Below are 27,016 nucleotides of genomic sequence, written 5' to 3'. Positions count from 1 at the left end.
AAAGAGACCATGGCTGCCGTATCTACTGAGGGAGAAACGGGCCTCCCCTGCACATGCGCAGTGAGCACACCTCCTGGCGGCCGGGAGGCCAGAGTCAGAAAGAAACATGCGCATGCGCGCGGCATATCCAGTGCATCCGGGCTGGAGCTCGCCTCCCCCCTCCCCCGCCGGGCGCCGCCGAAGCACCTGGGTGCGTTACGCCGCCGGAGGCTGGGCAGCTGGCTGCGCTGTTCTGTGCTGGATCCCACCAGGTGGGCGCCAAGCCACGGGCACCCGACTCTGCGCCGCTGCCCTCCACAGCTTGCACCGCCGGCCCTCGCCCGCTCACTGCCACCGGCGGCTCGGGCGGCTCGGCGCGGCGCACTGCTCCTCGGTGCATTGCTGCTCGGGGCGCTGAAGCCCGCAGCCGTCTGCCTCCCCCGGCCCTGCCCCTCCCCCGTGGAGTGGGGCTGTCGGTCGTCGCCCACCGCCCGGCGGCAGCAGCGGAGCCCGGCTGCGGTGCGGTCGCCGAGCGCGCTCCCGCATCGGGCCCTCCGGCCTGCCTTCCCTTAGGGCAGCCCGCGCCCCGGTGGAAGGGAGCGGCCCCTACCGAGACCTGCCCGGCCCGGCGGTGAGATGAGCTTCTTCGGCTTCGGGCAGAGCGTGGAGGTGGAAATCCTTTTGAACGATGCGGAGAGTAGGAAGCGAGCCGAGCACAAGACGGAGGACGGGAAGAAGGAGAAATATTTCCTCTTCTACGACGGGGAGACGGTCTCCGGGAAGGTGAGCCTTGCGCTCAAGAACCCCAACAAGCGCCTGGAGCACCAGGGCATCAAGATCGAGTTCATCGGGCAGATCGGTGAGTCGAACCCCGGGATCTCTCTTCCCTAGCGCCGTCAGCCGGGCCGCGGCTGGGGGGCGGGCGGTGAGCAGCGTGATTCAGGGCCCAGCTCCAGCGAGGCCTGGCACAGTCGCTTGTCAACTGCAGCCTGAGGCCTGGGGCTCAAACACAAGTCCCGCTCGTGGGCGACTCCCCCTGCCTTACTGTCCTCCCTGCCAGAAGTGACAGTGCACTGCCAGGGAAGTGGGGAGACCGTGCGCAGGAGGGAGCGCCTTGCTGTGCCTCGTCGGACGCTGCCTCTGGGTACCCCTGTCATCTCTTCAGCATGCTCTCAGCTGTGCTTCTTGCCCCTAGGATTTCAACGTGAGGTGCTCCGCCATAGCATGCAGGTGGATTTGTCAGGGGGGACCTCCCAATACCGGCCTTCGCATGGACTGGCCATCCACAGCTGTCGGACCCAAAGTTAAGCTGGTCCTGCCAGCCGACTTACCTGCGCCTTCACCTTTGCTCTATAGATGTGGTGTGGAAGAGGGAGCTCACCAGTACTCTCTAATCTCGCCTCAGCTCTAAACGACCTATCCTTGTACATGCTTTGAGAAAGAAGACCTGTAATTTTCAGTCCCAGTCTGACTGCTTACCTAACCTGCATTTCTCAGACTTTTTAAAATTAGAATCCGAGTTTTTAGTTGTCTAATTTTCTCCTTAAAGACAAAGAATGATGTTTCTAATACCACAAGTAAGTGGGCAGAATTTCTCAATGCTCTGACAAGTCTCCAAACATTACTAACCATGAGAACCAAACAGTAATAAAGCAGTAATGAAAATTTGGGGAGCTGCCGGTCAAGACTGGATTGTCTCCAATTCTAAGACTATTTGGAGTCTTGTGTGTTATGAAAATGCTCAGGCACTTCTAAAAGAAATTGTTTTTGTCATTAGGTCAGGAGTGGATTCACAGTAAATACTCTGTGGGTTGCAAACACCTCTGGTGAAGATTCCACGCCCTTTACCACATACTGCCTGTTATAACACTGTTTTTAGAGACTTAGAGACTTCTTTGTGGAAGCTTGTTAAACTCCCCTGTCCTGAGGATTTAGGAAAGAATTTGTTCTCTTCTCTTTGTTGCTCTTTTCACAGAGCCAGGAAACACTGAGACACAGGTAGGAGGAACCCGGGCAAAAGGAGTCCTGGTGGCCTGGTTCTGCTGTCCACTGCTCAGCCTTAAGCATTTTGCCCTGGTATTTAAGAAAATGAGATTAGGTTGAACACTGGCTGATTCTAAATGAACCTTTTTTATGTTATTTTAAACGAAGAATATGAGAGACTTGGTACTGTACCAGAAAGAGGAGCTGAATTCATACCTTCTGCTTTCCTGCTTCTGCCTTTGATGGCAGGGTTTCTCAACAGCAGCACTGGTGACATTTGAGGCGTGATAATGCTTTGTTGTCATAGGGTGTTTAGCAGCATCCCTGGCCTCAACTGACCAGATACCAGTAGCATCTCCCACTTGCGACTACAGAATGTCTGGCAATACTGCCATATGTCCCCGGAGTGTAAAATCATCCCTAGTAAAGTACTGTATGCTAGATAGGATGAATCCAAAGCATTTTATGCTCGGCATAATGTATGAAATAGTCAAGAAATCTTTGCCTGTCATGGGATTAGAGTTAAAATTATTAAAAATAAAGAAATCCATGCCTACTAAGAAATGGTGTTTTTAAATAGTAGTTTTAAAGTTATTGCATTGATTGTTTGACTCCATAATACCAGTGTAGACAGGCATGTTTAGTCTGTGTCTGTACCATCATTTCTAGATGGTGGTACCTTGCCAATATATGAAAGATGTTCACCAGAATGTTCCCTGCCCCAGACAATATGAAATGAGCTGTTCTGAGAGGATTGGTGTCCAGGCTTCCCTCTGGTCTAAATGAAAGGTAGTTGAAGAGGCTACTTGCTGTTCCTCCCGTGTCTGGTTTCTTGGCTAACTCGTTAATCCCAAGATACCATCCATGCTGAATTTTCTCAGAAACTTTTGTTGCTTCCACTGGTAACTCTTTCTGGGTCTCTGTGCACTCTGGGCTGAATTGACCATGAGACTTTGGGGAAGTTAGGTCCCTCTCTGGGCCTCAGTTTTCTCAACTATCAAGCAAGGATAATAAAATCACCTGGTGAGAATGTTGGGTATGTCAGGGGATCCTGCTTCATGCCCCTTATAGAGGGTTCTTTTATAAAATTTTAGTAATTGATATAGTGATGTTTCCATTTCACAAATTCAGTTATCAATCACTGGCTTACTGCTCTTCCCCCATGCCTCTTATACTCCAGCCACACAATAAGATTGCCATGTTTACTTACAGGGAGTACATGTTTCAGCACCATGCCTTAAATCTCTTGCTTCAGCCACAGGGGCCAGGCACATCTGGTGCTGTGGATAGAGCCAATTCCAATTGCATGCTTAAAATATATAGCTCACCCTCAATTATCCGTGGTTACATGATGTAGTAAGAGAATAATACAGAATGATGGACAATATGTTTGTTACTATTTGGTTTGGGGATGTATTTCTTGATCAAGAACAAGGCATTAAAATAACCTTTCTAGATATGTTTGGTGTAAAAGGGAGTTTGTATTCCTAAAATACACACATTGACAGATAAGTAAAGATGGTACCAGCCTATGTGGAGGCACAAAGTGACTTTTCTTAGGCTCTTAAATTCCTCCTATTTTATCCTCCTGGTTCCCCCAAAGAAGCAGGATGTGAAGTGTTTGTGTCATAAACCTAATAAACCTAAGACAGTCATTGTGAACTGACCTCAGGGCACCGAAGCGAGACTAGTGAGTAACTTTGTTGAAGTTGCGGTTGTGTGGTTTTCTCCTTCATTGCACTCTTTGACTATGTATGAAGTGGTGGAACTTGGGTCAGGTTCTGAGGTCTGGCTGTATGTGTGGCGTGTGGGGGTAAGAAAGTTGACATTGAGCTCGGTCCCCCTTCCTCGTTGGTTTGGAGGCAGGCAGAGGTGTGACCTTTGTCCCTTGTCCCTTGTCCCCTCTCACTATAACTTGCTCTGGGAATCTCCTCTGCACCCATGACTTCAGTGTCATCTTACATTCTGATGACTCCCACGCTGTTTCTTTGTCCTGACGGGGATTCTCTTCTGAGTTTCACACCTGTCATTCCAGCTGCCTACTAGACATGTCCACTTGGATACCCAATGGGTGCCTCAGAGACACATCCCAACAGAAACCCTGCCTCGTCTCTCTCTCTGCCCCAGCCCCAACCCCATCCCTGCTACTTCTGATTTCTCCATTTTGGCCTATGTCACCTGGGTCCACTCAGCTTCTGAAATCTAGGAGTCATCTCAAACTCTTCACTCCCCCTCCCATGCATCTGGTTGGTTTCTAAGTTTTGATCCTCTCTAATAGCTCTGTAATATATCTTAAATATATCTTAAATCGGGGTCTCCTGTCCTCAATGCTACTGCCTTTATTATTTCTATGTGTAATAGCCTCCTGACTAGTCTTCCTGCCTTTGTTTCCCTTTCCTTTCAAGTCATCTTCTGTAAGAATGAACTAGCTAAAAGGCAGTCCTAACATTATCAGTCCCCTCCTTAAAATTCTTCTCAACTCCCATTGTTTAAAGTGGAAAAACACATCCAAATCCTTCCAGAGTTGACCCCTGCCTCATCACCCCCAAGCCCTTCACCCAAACCACTTGTGGCTGCCTCAAAATATCCTATTTTTTCTAGAATCTTGGTATCTTCACTTTGTATGGCAACATCTTTCTGCAAGGTATTACCTTCCACCCAAGCTCTTACTCCTTCCTCGAAGCCGGCAAACACCCACACCCATCAGAAAGCCTTCCCTGACTTCCCCAGGGGAACCTGAGTGCTTCCTCTACTGACCTTCCGGAGGCCTCACTAATCCCTCTCCAAGCAGGATATGACAAGTTTGTGACTTTTTTTTTTTTTAAACTTGTCTGTCTTCCTCACTAAACTCAGAGCCCCTGAAAGCCAGGGACTGCCTTCATTGGCGTAGAGGCTAATCTCGTCTTAGTGGCTAGATAACATATAGAAGGTGCCCAATAAATATTTGTTAACTAGGTACATTGGTCAGATCTAAGAATTGACAGGAGCTATTCTTGAGGTTTTTTTTTCTCATCTGCTCCTAGATAACTGAGTTATTTTGATGAAAGAAAGGGAAAGTGCAGGTTTGCTCTGCTGGTTACCTTTAAGTGTCTGGGCTTCGTGCTCGTGCTTGTGGAGGAGGCATCAATGAGTGAGGTGCATCCCTTAGTCGAGGCTGCTGAAAACTCGCATGACTCACCGGCTGGTGTGCCCCCCCTGGAGCAGCACCCTCACGAGGGGCCTGGGATAGAGGAGTGTTGAAGCTGATGTCAGCTCACCCGCTCTTGCATGTTCCTCTCATCACACTGTCCTATGCCAAGTTGAGGCTGATTTCTTCCTATATGTAAGAAAATAAGAGTTGTCAGACCTATGGTCCATCTAGTACTGCACCAGCTGCTCAGATGTTGCAGTTTGTATGTTTCCCCCTGAGGGCATAAGGTCTTATTTAGTCACTTATGTCGTGCGTGTTTTTCTGTTACCCTCTGTAAGTTTTTAAGGCTGCACCGGGATCTTCCCTGCACCTAGCATACTTTTTCTGATGACTTGGTTTGTGTTCTAACACTGCCAGCACAGGCATGGTGAGGGCATCTCCTGGGCCAGGTCAGTAGGATAGACCTTGTCACCTCGCAGCTAATGCCCACATCTTTAGAAAGATGCAGTAGTCTGTAAAGAGCACCGAGCAAAGAACTCTGTTTGTGAGAAGGAGGAGAGGCCATTGTGCAGCTGGATGCCTTTGGGGAACACTGGTAGAGGATGGAAGGCAGACTTGGGTCGCCTGGGAGACCAATGGGGTTAAAAAAACCCAAACGTAATTAGAAACTTGCAGAGGAGGGCAGACATGAACATCCCTGCACTCCAAAGCCAATAGACATTATCTAGATTTTTTTTTAAGTTTGTAATAAACCCATCAGTACCGATCACGCCTGTACTTATAAAAACCCCAGAGGCTTTCTATATTTCAATTCATTAACCCTTGAAATACTAAGTAAAAGGCACATTAAGGTTAAATGGATTGATTCCCACTTATTTACCAAGCTGCTAGCAGGGCTTGGAGCCAAGCTCCACCTGGCTGGGCATAGGTGGCCTGGAGGTACTAGTGCTCCTCAGGTTTACTGGGTGTGGGGTGCGGCTGGCACGAATCTTGCCCGGGTTGCCAACCAACAAACAGTGGCTGGGAAAATGAGATGAAGAGGAGACTGTTTGGAGGGCTTTTTGCCCTTGCTGACTTATGTTTCTTCTAAGACCAGCATGAAGCCTGGATTAAACATGATCCTGTCCCTGCAGTGACCACCAGGGTGTCTGTCATGGGATGATCTATAGTGCAAAACTGCCTCATTTTCTTTCCAAAGTGGCAAATTCACTTCTCAACCGTTGGTGGCAAGTTTCACCATGAAAACATCCTGAGTACAAAAGTTATTTCCTCCTGTTGGACTGAGAAGGAAACTAAAGACAGGGTAGTTACCTTAACAAAAAACTTAGTTCCTACTTCTAGCCCAAAATGTCTGGTCTCTGAGGACTTTGGTGGTTAGGAATAATGAGGGGTGACTTGTGGTTGCCTCTTTGGGATGGAATAGAGGTAGTTTACAGTCTCTTTAGGGCCCAAACCTCTTATGAGAACAGCCTTAGAGTTTCCATTTCAATTTATGCAAGAGGAAACCAAACTTTCTGGCAAATAGGAGAGTACTATTGTTCTGCTCCTTTGCCCTACAATGTTTGCAGAAGCATTGCAAATGGCTTCTAAATTGTAGGTTAAAAAGGCCAGTCCAGCCTTGCTCAGACCACACACTGGCCACTCTTCCATGACATTTGAGGTAGGAGCTGATATTAGTGTGTGTCCTTCCCAGATGCTATGCAGGGAAGGACGTTTACCGCCTGTCCCTGCTGGGACAGGTGGAACCTTCTACACCGTTGCTAGGATCCACGAATGCTGGCAACCTGAGTGTTCTCTGCGCCTTCTCTGTTTTATTTATTTCTCATGTTGCCTTTGGGCTGTGTTCTCACATTTGTGTATTTTTCCATCCTTCTCTTCCCATCTTCCTCTTGACTCTGGGATTTCCCACTTAGAGCTCATGGACCTTGGGGTCTTGGTTCTGTCTGCTTCTACCCCCTAGAACTAATGGCGAGTCTAGTGCTTGGGAGCTGAGGCACTAGGTTCCCAAGTTAAGGGCTCAGCTCCACTTGGGAGCCAACAGCACCAACCAGGGCTCAGGGCAAGAGTAAGCAAGAGTCCCTGTCACTGGGGCTGGCCACAGCTCTGTTCCCACCGCATTCCTGCACTTCCTTACTTTTATTGAGGGACACACTTACTGGATTGTTCACCTACACCGCCCCCTGCCCCCGTCACTTGGAATTGTCATCTCCCATTTAGTGGCTTTGTGGGTTATCACTCACTTCCTGGAGTGCTTCTCACTGCTGAAACCATTTAGTGTTTGGAAGAGAAGGTAGATTGTTTGTAATAAAAGATTGATTGAGGTGTAACTACATAGGAAATCAGCCACAGACCGTAACCACAGAATACCTTGTGAACTCATGTGGAAGTGGCATCACTAGTGTGGGATTATCCGCACTACTGCCACCTTCACGAGTTGGGTAAATCTTTTTTTTTTTTTTTTTTTTTTTAATTTAAGTAGAGTTAGGGTCTTGCTCTTGCTCAGGCTTGTCTTGAACTCTTGGCCTCAAGAGATCCTCCTGCCTCAGCCTCCCAGTGTGCTAGGATTACAGGTGTGAGCCACCGTGCCTGACCGAGTTGGGTAAATCTTATGACAGAGCCCACTCTCCTTCAGAATGCTCCCCTGTCAAGGGCAGCTCCTAGACCAGCAAGGGGGTGGATTTTGCATTCAGACTGAAAAGAACCACCTAAAAGCATTTTTCTCTTTCTGGAAATGATTCTTCCCCCAGGGCAGGGATGAACACTGCATTGGCTCTGGGGAGGCAAGAGATCTGGTTTCTTGGGCCCAAGAAGGCTTTGAGCCTAATCTGGGCTTAGATGTTGTGCTGTCCAGGGTGGACCTAGAGCTAATGCAGCTCTCCCCCACTGCCATTAATGCTTAGGTTATCCCTGAGAGAGATCACCTCCTGTGTCCTAGAGATGCCAAGGACCAGGCCTAGTGGGCAGTTGTCCCAGAGACCCCTTTCCGTGAACCAGTCCCTTTCTCCCCAAGCAGTAAACCCACAGAAGCAGCAAGTGTACTCTGCCTGCTCTGTTTTCCCAGTTCAGCTGCCTTGCTTTCGGTTGCAGCCTAGCACAGGACTTGAACCCAGAAATACCCGAGGAGTGGTACTGTGATGTGGCCATGTGTAGTCACAGTCCATGACTGCAGGGCCAGGTGCTAGGGAGTACCAGGGAGCTGGGGATATAGTCAAAATGGAAAAGAAAGACAGTATATACGGTAAACTTAATACTTAAGTAGCAGAGTACAGACAGACATAAAATAATGTAGGACAAATGGGCGGTGTGAACTTATCATAAAGAAATACCACAGCGTAGGCAACATAGCAAGGCCTTGTCTCTACAAAAATTAAAAAAGAATTAAAATTTAGCTGGGGCCTGGTGGTGCACACCTGTAGTCCCAGCTACTTGGGAGGCTGAGGCAGGAGGATCACTTGAACCCAGGAGTCAAGTCTGGGCAGGGTGTCTAGGCGGGAGTCAAATCTGGGCAACAGAGTAAGACCTTGTCTCTCAAAAAACAAAAAAAAAAAAGAAAGAAAAAAAATACCAGAACTGTTTCCTGAAGAGAACGAATTTAGAGCAATGCTTCTCAAAGTGCGGCACCAGCACCCGCTGGGTGCTTGTTTACATTTCCTATTAGAAATGTAAATTCTCAGGCCCCACCCCAGACCTCCTGAATCAAAAATATCAGAGGTGGGGGCCCACAGTCTGTGTTAACCGGCCCTCCAGGTGATTCTCGTGCACACTGAAGTTTGAGAACCGCTGACTTAGATGTAGCGAATAACGTTAAAATGTCCATGTCAGATTGGCCACATGCCTTCCTTTTTGAGTGACGGCAGAAGCTAGCAGCTATATTTATTGAGTTCTTGTTCCGTACTGCGTACTGTCCTAAGTCGTTTGCCTACATTAGCTCTGCTACCTCTCACACAACCTTACGCAGTGAGTTGTGTTATTACCCTCATGATACCAGGTCATAGAAACAGACGCAGTCTAGAAGACCTGCTCTAGTCTCAGCGCTGCAACCAAGTCAGTGACGCCAAGCCAGTCATGCCACCCTATGCCTCAGTTTCTTTCCCTGTTAAATGGGGTGATAAGGCCTGTCCCAGCTGTCTCACAAGATTATAGGGATGATATGATTAAGTAAACTATACATATCCTTTCAAAGTTAGAAATGTTGAAAAGCTGTTTAAAGAAATGTGGCATTTGTGACATTGGTGCTGTGACTTATTCCTTACTAAGAGACGCCGTCCTAATGCCCTGGAGCACAGTCATATTGGGTTCTTTTTTGTGCCGTGAGATTTCACTACATAAAACAAAAGAGTCTTTGGAAAGGAAGTCAGCAAACCAAGGCTAGAGGGGTCTGTTTCTGGGAGAGGTCCTTCAGAAGAGAGGTGCCTCCAGCCTGGAGCCCCCTCCCCGGGCCCCGTGTAGCTCAGGATCTGATAGAGGAGGGCATTGCTCTCTCTCCAGAACTCTACTACGACCGCGGGAACCACCATGAATTTGTGTCCCTGGTGAAGGACTTGGCCCGGCCTGGAGAGATCACCCAGTCGCAGGCCTTCGACTTTGAGTTTACCCACGTGGAGAAGCCGTATGAGTCCTACACAGGACAGAATGTGAAGCTACGGTAAGTTGTGCCTGCTACTTCCCCACTGTATCCCAGAACCTGCCCAACATGGACTAGGATCTGAGGTTGTCCCCATTTCTGAGGATCTTTATATGGGTATTCAGAAGGAAGAGTATTATGAGCTGTGGTGTGCTGGTAAAGGTTCAACTATGGGCTCTCTGGAAGGAAAGCTGCCTGGTTTGTAGAGTTTTTCAGCTTCTGTAGTGTAACTGTTCCCACCACGGCCAATTTCAAGCTACCAACCTGAAGTCCCTAAATGCAGAGGTGGGGGGAGATGGGCAGGAGCTACCTTTACAAAGCATTACCATCATATGGGGACACCAAATGTACATTCCCTCAAGAACAGAAAGCATTATAAAGTGTAGAAAAATAATTAGGAAGCAATGGGGTTTTAGTATGTATTACCTTTGTTTTCAACATAATTTATTTAATTGTAAGTTTATACAATTTAACTTTAAATAATTGCTGTGTTAAACAGCCAATTCATGAAATTCCTGAAAATTTAGCAGTTGCCTTTTGTAACCGAGTTGGCCCCAGCATACCCAACAACAGTGCGACCTCAAGCTCTGCAACTCAGCCCTCTCACCTGAAAAATGCGTAATAGATTTGGATTCTAATTCTAGATCTGTCCTCTACTTCTCCTGGGGTTGATAAGAAAATCAAATGTAACACAGTATGACAAGTTCTTAAAGCATTAATGAACACATTATAAGCACATGGGATTGTTTCTACTGTTCTTGGAAACTGAAGATAGAGGCTGGTGCCTGGGTCTCTGTGGTGAGAAAAATTCACAGCAGCTATAGACTCTTAGATGCAGCCTCAAGATTATGTGATGTCACTGGCATAAAGCAGACTCCTCTTTCACTTGGAATAGGTGATACTCTCATAAGATCAGCTTGTTTCATCACCTGAAGGCCTGAGTTTGGGTTTAGACTACAGCAAGACCTTTACCTCCCTTCTTTCTCCTGGTCTCCCCTTTTCCATCAGAAGAGCGTTTGTAGCCTCTTCTTTTTAAATCTTTGCAGAGAGGTCTAAGCAGTGACATTACCCCCAGTAAAGACAGTTTCATAATTGCACTCACAGAAGGCAGCAACAGTGAGGATTATCTAGTGGTCACTTAAGCTCAACTATGGGATTTATTAATCTTTGTTTTCTTTTTTGCAGTGGATTTGTTTTAAGTGTTTTTATGTCAGAAAGAAAGGTGTTGAAAACTGTGTGAGAGTTCCTCAAAAAATTAAACATAGAATTACCATATATGATCCAGCAATTCTACTTCTGGTTATATATCCAAAAGATTTCCAAGCAGGGTCTCAAACAGATGCTTGTACGCCCATGTTCGTAGCAGCAGCATTTACAATAACCAAAAGTGAAAGCAACCTAAGTGTCCATCCATGGATGAATGGGTAAACAAAATGTATATACATACAATGGACTATTATACAGCCTTAAAAAGGAAGGAAATGCTGTCACATGCTACAACATGGATGAGCCTCAAGGACATTATGCTGTGTGAAATAAACCAGTCACAAAAGGACAAATGCTGTATGATTCCACTTATATGAGGTACCTAGAGTATTCATTCATAGAGACGGAAAGAGTGGAGGTTGCCAGCAGCTGGAGGAGGGGGAGATGGGGAGTTAGTGCTTAATGAGTACAGTTTCAGTTGGGGAGGATGGAGAAGTTCTGCAGGTGGATGGTGGTGATGGTTGCACAGCCATGTGAATGTAATTAATGCCAGTGAACTGTACACCTAAAAGTGGTTAAAATGGTCAATTTTATGTTATGTGTATTTTACTACAATTAAAAGAAAGAAAGGCATTACTGTCCAAATTAGGTGAAGATTTTAGGATTCATGTTGAGAAAGCAAGGAGGTAAAGATGGAAAAATTAGTTGAGGATAGTTTATTTTTTTTTTCTATTTTTGTTGTTGTTGTCATTGTTACTGTTGTTAGAGACAGGGTCCTACTCTGTTGCCCGGGCTGGAGTACTGTGGCATGATCATAGCTCACTGCAGCCTCAAACTCCTAGGTTTAAGCCATACTCCTGCCTCAGCCTCCCAAGTAGCTGGGACTACAGTCACAAACCACCACACCCCGCTAATTTATTTGTTTTAGAGATGGGGGTCTTACTATGTAGCCAGGCTGGTCTTCAATTCCTGGCCACAAGCAATCCTCCCACCTTGGACTCCCAAAGTGCTGGCATTACAGGCATGTGCCGCCGTACCTGGCTACTTTTTTTTCCCTTTAAATTTTTTGTAGAGATAACATCTCTTCTGTTGCTCAGGCTGGTCTGGAACTCCTGGCCTCAAGTGATCCTCCTGCCTTGGCCTCCCAGACTCCTGGGATTACAGCTGTGAGCCACTGCTCCTGGCCAAGGACAGATTATAGAAGATGTAAATTCCACAGTAAGAACTTGTATCTTATTACACAGGTGGAGGGAAAACACGAAAAGCTTGTTTTGGCCTTTTTTTTTTTTATTTGTTTTTAGGCAGGGGAATGGTTCTTTTGGAAGATTAAAGTCAATATGTAGCATTTGATGGATGGGAAGAATGTGGAGACAAACTGTCAGAAGGCCCGTAGGAGGTCCTCAGAGTTCTACTTTGTTGGGCACAACGGGAACAGGCAGAAGCAAAGAATTTGCCAATGAGTAGAGGCTGCAGCCGTGGAGGTGGAGAGAGAGGGCCATCAGGAGGAAGAAGTGTTTTGGAGATAGATGGTTCATCCTATTTTAGAGAGGAGGTCGAAGTACTGGCAAAATAAAGAAGTGTAAAAGTTCACCAGACAATTGGAAATGTAAACCTGGCACCGAGGACAGAGGGGAAACGTAGAAATGCACAATTGGGAATCATCTGCTCAGAGGTAATAACTGATAGCGTTTTTCAAGGAAAGGGGCGCAGGGGAGAAGAGCCAGGACCCACTGGGGACCAGGAGGAGGAGGTGGGAGGAGGGGAATCAGGGTAATGGCCCATGCGGAGCCAAGGGAAGAGCGTTTCAAGGAGGAAGTGTTTCACACAATGCTGGATTTGGCCACTGGGAGGCCACGGGTTCCCCTCAGGAGAGCAGTTTCTGTTGGGGCATGGAGAGAGAAGCAAGGAGCTGGGAGTAGTGGCTGGTGCAGGAGTGACAGCAGTAATACAGGTCCTGTCTTGTGACAGCGGTCTCTGAAGAAAGAAAAGGAAAGGATGGGGTAGGTCAAGAGTGAAAGACCTGGAGAGGATTTGGAGGATTGACTTTGGACCTTTTTATAAGCTCAAAGGAAGAAGCCTTGAGCTAGAGAGAGATTGATGATTGGGAAAATCAGAAAAGTAGAAGGATCAAGATGCTGGACCAGGGCTCCCACATTACAATCCCTGGGAAGCTTTTAAAAATGCAAATGCCTGTGTCCCTCTCCTGAGCAATTACATGCCAGATGTGCCCAGGCAGCAGGAATTTTAGAGCCTCTGCTCCCAGGTGATTCTAATGTGCATCCATATCGAGAGTCCTTCTGCCAGATGGGGGAGAAGAAAAGGTCTTGAGAGTCAGAGGTGCCATTGGGAAGAGGATGGGTGACGATGCAGAGACATGTTGAGGCTCTCGGTAAGCAGCAGCACAAAGCAGAGAAGGGAGAGAGTTGTAGACCTTGACTGGAAGGGCCTTCATCTCAGAGTAAAGAGCAGTGTCTTCCACAGACAAGCCCCGAGAGCTTTAGAGCAATTAGAAAAGTGTTAGGGACAGATGTCTTGGGCAATGAGATGGAAGTTACTGACAGGGACAGGAAGGATTGCAAGGAGTCAGTGCCACACGGGGGATAGGTAGCCTAAATGTGTAGTTGATCTGGTTAGCATATCTTTTTAGCTTTCTCCAGTAGTATGTGAGAGGTAGTGGGGATTATCCAAGTTTTATTGAGAAGGAAATATAATTAAAGGGCTTTCCCCCTGTTGGGTATTAACACAGGGTTGAGTCAAGGGGACAAGGATACCAGGGAAGGCAGTGCTGAACTGGCTGGCCACAAAGGTTGGGCTTGTTAAACCCTTCAGGAGTTGTGTGTCTGTTGTCTTTCTGTTAGTAACTTGTCCCCTACCACGGCAATCTCATCCCCAAGGAGCCTAGGTTCAGCCAGAGACTTGTTACTCAAACAGACCAGCTCCTCTCTGCATGTGCTGCACGTAAGGTTTGCTCTTCCTGGAATGCCCTTTCTCTCTCCCACGGCACTGGACCCCCAGTGTCTGAATCAGCCCTTCCCATGTGTCCTAATTTTTTTGTTTATTTGCCCATTTCCCCCAGTGGGTTGTGAGACTATATCTGATTCGTCCTATGCACAGTGCTTAGCTCGGTAAATGTTTGCTGAATGAATAGCTGACTTAATTTCTCCATTCTCCATTCTTCTCTTTTGACCATGAAGGACATAAGAAAGGTTTATTGATTAAATATTGTTAAATGAACAAGTGTACAAATGTAAGAATATGAGGCATATCCCTGTGTCCCAAAGCCAGGAGTTAGCTGAAGAAATAGAACTCGTACACAAATACATGGTAGATAGTAGTAAGGGCTATGAAGGGCCTAAGGATAACACACTATTGGAGTACAGAGCAGAGGATCACTTTTACTTGGAGCAGGGTTCTTAACCCAGAGGCATGGGCTCCAAAAAGTGATTTGGAGGCAGCATCTTTGAACTCCCTACAGTTTGTAGTTGCAATGTTTTGTGTATAGGTGCAAATGTGCGTTTTTTGTCTGGAAGTGGGGTCTGTAAATTCTCAAAGGGATACAGAGCCCTAAAAGGTTAAGAACCTTGTAAGGGGTTTTCTCTCACATGGACCATTTTGGTGCCTATAGCTAGGTAGCATCTGGAAACCAGGAGTATTTATTCATGACAGCTCCATCTCCTACAGCTATTTCCTTCGCGCCACCATCAGCCGCCGCCTCAATGATGTTGTCAAAGAGATGGACATTGTAGTTCACACACTCAGCACATACCCGGAGCTGAACTCCTCTATCAAGATGGAGGTTGGAATCGAGGACTGTCTGCACATTGAGTTTGAGTATAATAAATCCAAGTAAGTGTCCTGGGCCCTAAGGCTGTGGAGTTATTGTTTAGTAAGGTTAAGAGAGGACTTGACCTGAATCCAGACTGTGGAGCCCCATGACTCAACTGCTTCATGGGCACATGCAGTGGGGAGAAGACCGTAGAAATAATATGGTGAATATGTGTGTTAGGATACCTACAGGTAGACTGACCAAGAAATAAAACTTCCTTTGCTTAAGCAAAACTGTATTAAATTAAGGTGGTATTTTTAAGTTAAACATCCTTTGATGCCTTTCCATGTCAAGCTAAACTAACTTAAAGGTTATTCTGTTATCATCTGTTTCCTCCATATATGTCTTCAGAAATCAAAATGAGGAAACCAAACACTGGCCATAGAGTTTGCTGCTTCCTCCCTAAACTAAAATAAATTGTAGCAAAGAATACCTGATGCATTTTTGTAAAAGTCTTAAAATAACTTTAACTGGAAAGTTGGGAAAATGTGTGCGTTTTAAATGGTGTTTACTGTTAGAACCAAAATATTTAACTGCTTGTACATCACAAAACTTTCTGACAGTTTGACAGTTTCAAAAGCGTCTTTCTTTTGAATATGATACATTCCTGAAAATAAGTGGAAATCAAATATTCAAAAGTAAAAGGGGTGTTCTGAGAGCTAAAAACCCCACAAAGTCTCTAACGAGGGCGTTCACTGCGGTGTCCTCAGGCCCAGGGTCATCCAGAGGCTGGGGCAGTGGGGGCTGTACCAGATGCTTCAGCTTTGAAAGGGGCTGGGAACATACTTGGTTCCTGGAACAGGAGTGAAGGAAAGGTGTGTTTTTTTCCGCTGCCACCTGGCCTAGAACCCAGAGGGCCCCAGTAAAATGAGCACTGTGACCCAGAACCAGCCCTGCTTGGCCTGACCTGACCTGCAGAACAGAGGGTGGGGCAAGCCGGGAGGGTGCTGGTCTGGGCCTGGCATGGGACCAGGCTCTTCCCCTTTCTCTTCTCAGCCTCGGGGCTGTGTCCTGCCCAAGAAGGAGCCACCCAAAGTGACTGCCCTCTACTGCCCCCGCTACCTCGCGAGGGCAGAGGCTGGCAGCACTGCTACCTGGAAGAGCTCAAAAAAGCCACTGCCCCACAGTGCATGCCAGACCAGAGCTAGTGTGGAAAAGGCACTTTAGGGAGGCAGGGGTTGGACCTTCTAGATTGTTCCTCTCCTTGCACATCAGGCTACTTTGTGTGAAATTGCCCATTTCTGTGTCCCAACCTGGGACTTGGAATCAGGTCAAGAAGTTGGGCTAAGGTTAGTAGATATTAACGTTTTTGTACCTCAGTTTCTCATCTGACAAATGAGGGGCTTGGAGCCCAGAGAGCAGGCACTGATACAGAGAGTGATTTGCTCATCCTGCTCTACTGCCCCAGCCTGGCTTGTCTGGCCCAGAGCAGACAGACCTGTGTGATATGAGCCATCGAGGCCCAGTTCCAAAAACACATATGGAGATTAGAGAGGAAGGGAGAGACCAGTTCCTGCATTAATGGGAGAATATCTAAAAAACAGGCTGGGCATGGTGGCTCACGCCTGTAATCCGAGCACTCTGGGAGGCCGAGGCGGAGGATCGCTTGAGCTCAGGAGTTCGAAACTAGCCTGAGCAAGAGCGAGACCCCATCTCTACTAAAAATGGAAAAAATTAGCTGGGCAACTAAAAACAGAAACAAACAAAAAAAATTAGCTGAGTGTGGTGGCAAGTGCCTGTAGTCTCAGCTACTCGAGAGGCTGAGGCAGGAGGATCGCTTGCGCCCAGCCCAGGAGTTTGAGGTTGCTGTGAGCTAAGCTGATGCCACGGCACTCTAGCCCCAGCAACAGAGTGAGACTCTGTCAATCAATCAATCAGTCAATCAATAAATACATACACAACACACAAATACAAAAGGTTAAAAAGGAAGCTACATGCTGAGGAGAGAGAGAGCAGATGAACAAACACCAACAAGTGAGGTATCATGTAGGAAAGACGTCATTTGCGTTGGATGTGCAAGAGTGGAAAGGATGGAAGTCACTTAAATCCAGGTAAAGACATGTCCAAAACCCATTCCACCACAGCACCGCGGGTGGGAAGATGGGCAAGTGTGCACTGGAGCTGTAACTTCACCCAACATGTTATGGCCATGGTAGTGCACTTTACTGAAACAAAAAGGGCCAGCCACTGCTCCAACAGCTTACTTCCTTTACTTTCTGTTTCCCAGATACCATTTGAAAGATGTCATTGTAGGGAAGATATACTTCCTGCTGGTGAGAATCAAAATCAAGCACATGGAGATAGACATCATCAAGCGGGAAACGACGGGCACAGGCCCCAATGTGTACCACGAGAATGACACGATAGCCAAGTACGAGATCATGGACGGGGCACCGGTGCGAGGTGAGCCTCGTGGCCGAGGCCCCAGCCACACCTTTTTTTCCAGGCCCTGCACAGAATTTTAGAGGAGCTTGAGGGATCTCACTGTCAAAGTAAGATGTCCTATTAACCTGTAACTTCTTAATCTCTCATTATGGACTATGGGTGCCAATAAGGAGGAAAAGGAAGGCTGAGTATGTAGAACTTCAGGCTCCAACCTCATCTTCACCCAGAAAAATTGCATTTTGACCTCATTTACATATTGGGCTTGTACTTGAGATTCAATCTCACTGGGCATGGTGGCTCACACCTGTAATCCTAGCACTTTGGGAGGCTGAGGCAGGAGGATCGCTTGAGGCTAGGAGTTCGAGACTAGCCTGAGCAATGTAGTGAGACCCCATCTCTACAAAAAATGGAAGAATTAGCTGGATGTGGTGGCATGAGTAGGCCCAGCTACTCGGGAGGCTGGCGCTGGAGGATCCCTTGAGCTCAGAACTTGGAGGTTGCAATGGGCTATGGTGACACCACCGTACTCTACCCTGGCAACAGATTGAGACCCTGTCTCTACAGAAGAAAAGGATTTAATCTCAAGAGTTATGTCTGTTAAAAAACAAAAAATGTTTGAATAGTACTGGTTTAGCAGATACAGTTTGAACATTTTACTACTTTTTCCTTATTGACATTCTGACATTCTTTGGGGCTAAGGAATGAGTAGTCATTTTTGTTACTTAGTTATTTTAGCTCTGGTAAAATTATTTGCTCGCTCAATTCATTCAGCAACTATGAAAGAGCACTACTAGATGCTCTGGCCAGTCTTACCAGGTTCTGCAGCTAGCACTGGGAACTCGATGGAAGCAGTCCTCCTCCACCCCCATGGAGCTGACATTACATCCAGGAAGAGTGGAGTTGAGAGCAGTTTGTTATTTAGCGCATCTGTGTGATTATTTGGAAGGAGCGGTCATTTACATTCTTTACTGGCTCTGTAGCAACCGGTGATGAAGAATGTCTGTTTTCACTTTGAAGTGATTGGTGCTCCCAAGGTGTTCTTCCGTCTGTTCCCACAGTCTGTTCCATGTGGAAGGGGGAGTGTCACAGTGGGGACACCAGGGACGCTCTGAGCAGATTCCTGGGTGTCACCATGTGAGGCCCTTGGAAGGCTGGGGCCAGGTTTTCCCGACTCTCTGATGTCCCGTTTTTTTCACCAGCTGTACAAGTAGAACCAACGGTCATTTTTTCTCTAATGAAATGGGGCACTGAGAAACAATACAAAACAGCAGATAATTAAAAGTTCATTTATATTTAGCTTTAGACTACATTATGGCTTTGGCCTTTCCCAGTAGAATTACTGCTCTAAGTTTGTTCCACTTACACTAGGAAAGACAGGATGTTAGAGCTGGAAGGGGCCTAAAATATTACACAGCCTCATTCTGTAATCTTCCACGTGAGAAAGTCAGGGTCCAGAGAAAGCAACAGACTCACTCCCAGAAGTCACACAACTGGTTAAGGGAGAACAGGGGCCAAAATGAGGATCTCGTTTTCCAGACCAACACACCACCTGCCAATCCATATTAGAGTAGGGATGTATTTTGGGGGCAAACACTAATTGGGATGGGGGCGGTGGCATTGAAACTGGTAGGGGACATGGTGTGTTAGCTAGTCTTTGCTGCCTCTTGAAAGCCCAATAAGTAGACACACTGCATGGAATCAACAGATGTTTAATAATAATAATCTGCGTGCCATTCCCACTCATCTGCTCCTCTTTGCTCTCTGTTTCGGAGAGGACATTCAGAAGCTGCAACAAGACCTGGAATGGAATTGGAGAGTCAACATTTTTGCTTTAGCAAACTGCTGGGCAACATAGTGCAACTTCCCCAAAGCATTTGCTTTAGTGTTCCTTGCCACACTCAGGGTCGGATCTCTGCCGTTGCCAGAGACTGACTTAGTGTTAAGGCCAAGTCGGTCACTTTGCTCTTAGCTCTGATTCCTGCCTCACCCCTTACAGGAGAGTCCATTCCGATCCGGCTCTTCCTGGCGGGGTATGAGCTCACGCCCACCATGCGGGACATCAACAAGAAGTTCTCCGTGCGCTATTACCTCAACCTGGTGCTGATAGACGAGGAGGAGCGGCGCTACTTCAAGCAGCAGGTGAGGCACAGGCATCTCCTCCGGGTTCCTGGATGCTGTAGGGACAGAAAAAAAGGCTGACATTCCTGTGGAAGCAGAATGGTACAGGGGAGAGAGTTTCTAAGGCTCTAGGCCACTTGTTACTGTAGCAAGAGGTGGAAACATTAGATTGTCCAGCATCCCACAGCAAGAGTGAACATCCTCACTTGATACCTGGAGTTTGCTGTCTCAGGCCTAATTTCTGCGACACCTGTTCTTCTGGCCCACACCAGGGACCGGGAGATACCGGCAGCTGCTGCCTCTGATAGAGATAAGCAGAGGAGACTTTTGCCCAAGATTCGCCAGGACAAAGCTGGGAGCCCCTGGGATGCCCATTCCCGCATCTCCCTCTCAGTGTCATGTTGCCCCCTCTCCCAATTCTACAGGAAGTGGTGTTATGGCGGAAAGGTGACATCGTACGGAAGAGCATGTCCCACCAGGCAGCCATCGCCTCCCAGCGCTTCGAGGGCACAACTTCCCTGGGTGAGGTGCGGACCCCCAGCCAGCTGTCTGACAACAACTGCAGGCAGTAGGCCCCCCAGGGCCAAGAAGTTGCTGGGCTTCCACCACGGCACCCCCATCCACCGAACACCAGCGGCGGGTTGGGGGGAGGGCCACGTGAGGCTCAGCCGACCCGTTACTTGCAACCTGAAAACAAATCATGTTTTTGACTTAAATTCTTTTTTCTGAAGAACCTAAGGGGCTTGGGTTGGGAAGCAGTCTCCTTGGGATTCTGTGGCTGATGTGGGGATAGGGAGAGGTAGCATCCTGGAAGCTAGTCTCTCTTGAAGGGGAAAAAGAGCCTTCTGTTGCAGCCTTTCTTGCTGGGCTGCTTCGTGTCTTACAGGAGAGCAGACGGCACACACTCTCGGCTCTGGGCTCTCTGAGCTTCCTGGTATATAGGACCTGAGCGTGTCCCTGGGATTCTGAGCTGCCAACAGGGCCTGGGTGGTCTTGTCTTGTACTCCCTCTGCTGTCCCTGAGGTAGTGGCAGGAGTTGGGCCTGCCCCATCCTAAATGGCAGGGGTAAGACTCGAGATCAGGAAGCTACCTCTTTGGGAGTCTTGGATGTGGTGCTCTGAAGATTCCATAGGCCACCTTCTTCCTGGCCTCTCACTGCTGGGACCCAGATACTTCCCTGCTCTGTCTTCTCTGGATTATCAGTAACATCCTGGAAGAGAAGCCTGTGGAAGGGCCTTGGGCACAGAGAAGCCCATGCGTGGTCAGTGTCATGCGTGGATGGCAGCAGTATTGAACCCAGGAGGCTGAGCCCAGCTCTCTGAAGATCAACGCATGGCAGTTGTCTGCCTTCACCACGTGACTCCACTGGCCACCCTGAGGTCCGGGTTGTTCTAGGGTGTGGCTCTATGTGCCCCAAGAAGCCTTCAGCAAGAGGGGTCTGTTTCCTTTAAGAAGAGATCCCAGGAAGGGGCCTTGACCCCTTTGCCTCCCTGAGAGTGGACCTCGTCCGTCTTTGCCCTTCACTTAGTTTCTGGGAATCGGGGCTTGGTTTTAAACACTTGGAAATTTTGTTCTTACTACCGCCCCGAGCCCCTTCAGCCCTCTCCCTATGTGTTAAGGGTGGACGATGAGGGCCTCAGCAGAAGACTCTGCTACCACAACTTGAGAATAATTCTGCTTGCCAAATTACATCCTCATCTTCGCCAGCTGACTGACCCAGGTTTAGGACCATTGGTATTTTTTGTTTAAAAACACATATATAAAAGCTCACGAGGATATTCTTGTTATGCTAGAGAAGAGGGCAGTTCTCCCTCTTGCTCTGTGCTCAGGCTTGTAGTAGTAAAGGTGTTTATTGTCCTTTTCTGCCTCATCTGGAAATGACAGGAATTACTCTCCTATTGGCCTCCCTTCCCTTTATAGGAAGACCAAGCAGACCCCGCCCCGGCCAACTAATACAATATTTGGCGGTCTGGATTCTTAGTAATTTGGAAGGTAGAGGCGCTGGTTCCCGTGTCACTTTTCAGTAGTGTGGGAAACGGGACTCCTCTTTTCTTCAGAAATCTGCAGTCTTGAACCTTTGACTGGGCAGGGTTCATGGATCAGAGCCGAGACTAGAGGGGAAGGCATTTGGGGTGATGTGCAGTTGACTGGGGGCAGAACTGAGGAAGGTAAGGTGGTTTCCCCCGTGCTAGACCCCAAGTTCAGGTGCGACACACAATCCTCATGGAACAGGATCACCCATCCAGCTGCCCTTGGATTGTCAAGGTTGGGGCTTAAGTGTATGAGGGAGGCAAGTTCTGGGTTCCTTGCCTTTTTCAGAGCATGAGATTAGGCTCTGATGTGCCTCCTTTTAATAGCTGGTATTCTAACCAGAAGCATTTGTCAGTTCCTCGGCCTCCCAACTGACAACACAAATTCATTTTCCAACTTTCCTAACATCTTAAACCTTTCTTCTGGGAGAACTAGAAGATAGAATTTGCTTTGATTCCCTCAGGCGCTGCGCACAAGCCAGGTCTTCTGTTTTCTTTTACACTCTCCCCATTCTCACCTTCTCTGTCCAACTGTGAAAGTGAGGGGAGGCTCCTGTCCCCACCCCCAAGGTCCCCAAACCTGGGAGCGCATAGGTACTAAACCAAGCAGTGCAACTTGTAATTAAGCAGCTGCAGTGTTTACATGTTTCTTAACGTGTCGTCTTTTCAATGGCTGTATTTTCAAAGAACACTTGTTTTAATGGTCTCTGATTAAAGGAAGCCCCTGTGGCTTTGGGGGCTTTGTGCCCCTGGTCCACCAGGTTGTGGTCTCCTCCATCTACATCACACCACCTCTGACGTCAGGAAAAGACAGACACTGGCCCCGGCTCCCAACACAGCACCTGCACTCTCAGCGTTCAGTCCCTGGTGAACAATGAGGACTTTATTAACCACCTGTTTTAGCCACGTACATGGCTGAGAAATGAATTCAGGTTTTACCCCTATCTGCTAACTTGTCCTGAAACTGCTCATAGGATGGTTTAAACCTCTGTGAGACCCAGATGACTTCAGGGGTAGGTGAGGGAGGCGGGTGTAGTAAGACTCAGTGTTACCAGAGCGAGTCTCAGCCCTACATCCTGCTACGTATGGAACAAGAGAGAGAGCCCTGCACCTTGTGGTGCAGCAGAAGGAGCCGGCCCGATGGAAGACATCTGTGGTGGTGTATTCCACTGCACCCAATGCGGTTTTAGAAGAAAAGCTTTCAACTTTGATGTTAATGTTTTATTGAGAAAAGTATACAAACCCACCTATGTACACAAGGCCAGGTAAACATAACAAGCAAGCCGCCTTACACCTTCTTTTGTCTTAAAAAATCTTGACTTCTTTGGAGTAATGTCTTGCCCATTCCAGCAACAGTGTCTCAGTTAACTTGGTTCCTTTTCCTCCAGGCTCAAAATAAAATCAAACTCTTCTACCAAAAAGGGGAAAAAGGAAGAGAAGGGAGAATTAGGTCTTACATCTCCTCTTGAACAGGGAAGTTATGCCAGGCACAGGTACTTTACATGTCACTGAGACAAGCAGTCAATCCTTCAAAACCTATGGAGCTTCTTACCAAGTGCCAGGCACTGTTGAGTACTGGGTACATAGTAAGGGGTAACTTGTCCCTCCCGTTATGGTTCTGAAGATACCGACTCAGGTTAAAATACCATGCTCATATTTAGTCAGCTAGTAAATGGGAATTCATGGGGTCATTGTGGTGTGTGGATGATAAGGTAAAGGATCCACTCTTACCTTGGGTCAAGGGCTGAATTGAGAGTCTCTGGCGAGTGAAAAGAGCCATATTTTTTAAGGGGCCGCCAGTAGCTTTGTGAGCTTGATGATAAGTTTTGAGCTCAGCCAGGGGGATGAAACGCTTCATCATCCGAACAAACTGTACATCCACCTAAGTGACAATAGCGTACACGACAGAAAGACATGTCCAGCCAGACTCTGCCCACTGGGTTTTCAACTGCTTGCAGGAGGTTCCTGTGCAGGGTTGCCAGTGTTCTATTCTTACCTCCAAAGTTAGTGTAGCCTCATCTGAGTAAGAGCTGGGCAGTATACCTTGACCTTAAACCACCCCAGACCCTTCACCTCCCTTTGTCCATCCTTCCCCTCTCATGAAATGGGAAGAATAGTCTTACCATGGACCATTTGGGGTTGTCCTCTTTGCTGGATGGATCATAATGGGGATTGTTTTTCTCAAACTGTGTGTGGTCTGGGTAAGCCTCCTTCACAATCTGAAACCAAAACCGAAGTCTCCAATCATTTGCCTACACAGTCAGCTCCACAGCCAATCTTTAATCCACCTCTAACTTTCATTTCTTACCCTGTACATTCTTGCCCATCTGCCTTCCTATAGAGCCTATGAGGGCTCAGATATATAGACATAGGGAAATAATACACAGTCTAAGGCAAGCACAATTAGGAAATCAAACCTGTTTTTACAAGTCTTAGGAAGCACATTCTAAAACTAAATGGTAAAGGTTATTACTAGTACCACTGGTTTTTTTCTGCCTATACAGTTAATTTTATCCTGAAAATTCTCAGCTTGGAAGAACTACCATCAGGCCTGTTTTTGAATGAGACCAAGGCTTAGAGGTGGAGATAAGTCTGTGCTAGCTGGACCTGAAATGAAGGCCTGCTTTGTTCGAGTCCTTGTTGTACAGGAAGGGACCAGGGCAGTTTTTCCCTGGTCCTACGGTGGGGTACAAGGAGCGGGGTACTTCTTTTTTGTTACCTACTTAAGCTGTGCCACTTTATATCTACATGAGTCAGTCTCTAGAGGGAAAGGGATTCAGATCAAAACCTGTGCAACTAACCTTCATAAGTCCTGCGATGCCTGGCTCTTTGCAGTTGCTATGGTAGAAGAAAGCTGCTTCTTCCAGCTTCATGGCCCTGAGGAAGTTCCGAGCCTATCCCAGAGGAAAAGAAACAGGAATGATCCTCCTCACCAGCTGGAGAGTACTAGCCTCTTAGTGGAAATCAAGTCTGCTTTCATTAGATAGGTTTTCTTTTTTGCAGCTTCTCTTCAATTCATAAGACAGTTGTTCCCCTTTTCCAAAATACCCAGACTTGTACCAGGACACTGGCCAGAACACAGCCCAACTGCAAATTTCATGTAGTCAGAGTAATTAAAATTTTTTTTTAATACATATTCAGGTTTAGATTCTGGGAGAAGGCAATCTTGGCCAAGAGGTTCCGCTATTAAATAAGTCATAAGGAGGAGGCAGGCATATCCCTTGGGTCTCAGGGGTCCTGTTCCTAACCCTCTTACCTGGTAGTTGCGAACACCATCCCAGCATGTTGTCTGCTTAGGCTGTGCTTTGAGATCCTCAATGCCAAACTAGGCAGGAAGAAATAAAGTCATTCATGAAACAATCCTTAGCCAGTTGGTAAGCACATGTGGAAGCAGACAATTCCCTCCCCTACACTGAGGTGCTACTGGGTACAGTGGAAGTATGTGTAGTTCACTGGGAAGCAGCTCCACCAAGCCATTTCTGTTGGATGGATACAAGTAAGCCTTGTTATCTTATTATCCTTGCCAATTAAGAGGATCAGTTGGATGGATGATACAGATTGATAAAGTAATCTGGTTACATGCTTTTCATTTGTTAAAGCACTGTATATTTCTTCTGTAGTATTTCTACTTACATTTTCCCCAGGCTTTGTTAAAATTGGTTTATATTCATTCCCTTAATGTATACCAACCATTGGCAGGGAGACACCTAGAAGCATGTAAAGTGTTAAGAGAAAGGCAACCTAAGATGGAGGTTGGCAAATTATCAGGCCAAATCTAGCCCCATGCCTGATTTTGCAAATAAAGTTTTACTTGAACACAGCCACACCTGTTTGTTAACATACTGCCTATGGCCACTTTCTTGCTACAAGAGCAGAGTTGCCACAGAGACTGTAAGACCCACAAGCCTACGATATTTACTGTCTGGCCCTTTGAAGAAAAAGTTTGCTGACCCTTGCTGTAGATAGAGGATTCCCAAAACAGATAGTTGATTGTAATACATCCTGCTGATTTTAGTCATTTTTGCCTTTTCCCCACCCTTCAAAGATAAGAAGCTGGTATTGGAACCCTATGGTGTTCCATATTCACTTATTTAAAAAAACAGCATGAAGGGACTGGAGACAGGTACATCGTCTCACCTTCACATCTACACCTTTCTCTAATCGGCTCTCTGGCTCTGACTTCATCAACCAGTAGCTGCTTAGCTTCTTCACAGAGTTTTTAGAGGCTGAAGTCTTCTGAGGGCTGGAGTTCTCTACTTTAGCTGATACCTCACCAGCATCCTCAGTTTTGGTACGTTTTCCCGATAGCCCCTTCTTGTCTGCAATAGAAGCAAAAAGAAAAGATCTACCATGCTTGCTGAGAAGTAATGTTCCACTGTGGAAAAAGCTTATGTTTTAGAGTCAGACCTGGACCCAAATCCTAGATCCATCAATTACTAGCTATATGTAGCACCTTAATCTTATCTTTAAAAAATTTCAGTTTCTTATTTATAAAAATTGGACAAGAATGCTTACCTTACAGGAGATCTTCTGGATTATCTATTCAGTGGGATAAGAACAACTTATAGGTTTGTTTAGGACTAAAGGGCCTGGCAGTAGGCAAATAAATACTTCCTTCCCTCACTCTCTTCTATGCCTTTGCTCAGGCCTTCTCCAGTGAGCAAACTGAGCACCTACTTGGAGCTGTTTTGAAGATTAAGTGAGATAATACAAAGGGCTTAGACAATGCTTGGCGTAATAGCAAGTGCCAACATCAATTGTCATTAAATATTATTTATGGATGTCTAATGCTCTGAACCCACCATACCTTGCTAGCGGAATTTCCTAATGGTTCCCTAAGAGTTAACATGTACACTGCAGCACCATGTGTTGTTAAATAACTACCGTGTGCTATAGTCAATCTGGAACTCTTGACTTTCCCAAAAGAGCTTTCTCTACCTTCCAGTGCTTTGTTCTTGTTCTGCATCTACTTAGAATGCCATATATCCTTGTGAATATAAAAATGACATCACTTTTTCTGAATACTAAAGCTTTGCCTGCGGAAAGCCTTCCCATTCTTCAAGGCTAGACTCAAATTCCACGTCCTTCTCAAGGCCTTCCCTGTGATTACTACCTCCTCTTGTACCCCTTAACAATCCAGTTTCCTGGACCCTGTCACCTAAATCTGTTTGCACTTACCCTGAGAGCAGGGAAACCTTACCTTAGCGCATGCCACCCTGTACTGCAAATATTCTTTGTGCTTAACAGCTGTTGCTTGAATGAACAAACAAGCAGAAGAGACTGGGTAAAAGCTTGGTGGCAAAAGTAAAAAATGATGGAATAAGAAATAAATCATGAAGGATTCTCCCCACAAGCACAAAGTAGAAAATTAACGGTATTAAGCAGGCCCTAGAGAAACGTTCTTATGGGGCTGCCTTTGTGCAGCCTGTAAGTGCAGCTCACCTGGGCCAGCAGCCCCAGCCAGCCTCTTCTGGGGTCTCGGCATGGTATTCCAGCAAGGGGCGGAAGAGCACAGGATTCTGGAATCAACCGAGAGAGAACGCAGAGCAAGATGGAGGCAACGAGACGAAGCCTAGAAAGCCTCAGACTTTTGCAAAGCACAGAGACGACTGTGCTTAAGCCCCTCAAATCTTCCCCTCCGTTATCTACGCCATTTCCATCTCGCACAACCGTCCCCCAAACTCTCCTTGGTTTGTTCTGGAGCCTCCTCTCATCCGCTCACCACACAGGCCCCA

At 46.9% G+C, this 27,016-nt stretch overlaps 2 protein-coding genes across 4 annotated transcripts; one reads left to right on the top strand and one right to left on the bottom strand.

The window, feature by feature from the left end:
• Window positions 1-170: 170 nt before the first annotated feature.
• VPS26B (VPS26 retromer complex component B) lies at window positions 171-22,038 on the top strand. The gene is made up of 6 exons (XM_069468670.1): window positions 171-838; window positions 9,581-9,737; window positions 14,604-14,768; window positions 16,976-17,151; window positions 19,130-19,272; window positions 19,677-22,038. The coding sequence occupies exons 1-6, from the start codon at window positions 616-618 to the stop codon at window positions 19,821-19,823; spliced, it is 1,011 nt and encodes a 336-aa protein (XP_069324771.1). The 5' UTR covers window positions 171-615; the 3' UTR covers window positions 19,824-22,038.
• Window positions 22,039-22,445: 407 nt separating this feature from the next.
• THYN1 (thymocyte nuclear protein 1) lies at window positions 22,446-27,012 on the bottom strand. 3 transcript variants are annotated; one of them, XM_069468667.1, is made up of 7 exons: window positions 26,724-27,012; window positions 25,419-25,600; window positions 24,538-24,606; window positions 24,083-24,175; window positions 23,405-23,500; window positions 23,013-23,163; window positions 22,446-22,692 (listed from the first exon to the last, which is right to left on the bottom strand). In XM_069468667.1, the coding sequence occupies exons 1-7, from the start codon at window positions 26,764-26,766 to the stop codon at window positions 22,646-22,648; spliced, it is 681 nt and encodes a 226-aa protein (XP_069324768.1). In that variant the 5' UTR covers window positions 26,767-27,012; the 3' UTR covers window positions 22,446-22,645. The 3 variants fall into 3 exon arrangements, with proteins under 3 accessions (XP_069324768.1, XP_069324769.1, XP_069324770.1); XM_069468668.1 differs by having other exon boundaries at window positions 22,446-22,689; XM_069468669.1 differs by lacking the exon at window positions 23,013-23,163.
• Window positions 27,013-27,016: the final 4 nt, after the last annotated feature.

The sequence above is a fragment of the Eulemur rufifrons genome, chromosome 6 (genome assembly GCF_041146395.1).
Source record: "Eulemur rufifrons isolate Redbay chromosome 6, OSU_ERuf_1, whole genome shotgun sequence".
In the NCBI taxonomy this organism is placed as follows: Eukaryota; Metazoa; Chordata; class Mammalia; order Primates; family Lemuridae; genus Eulemur; species Eulemur rufifrons.
The sequence above is the reverse complement of the archived record's forward strand: the minus strand, read 5'-3'. Positions and strand labels throughout refer to the sequence as shown.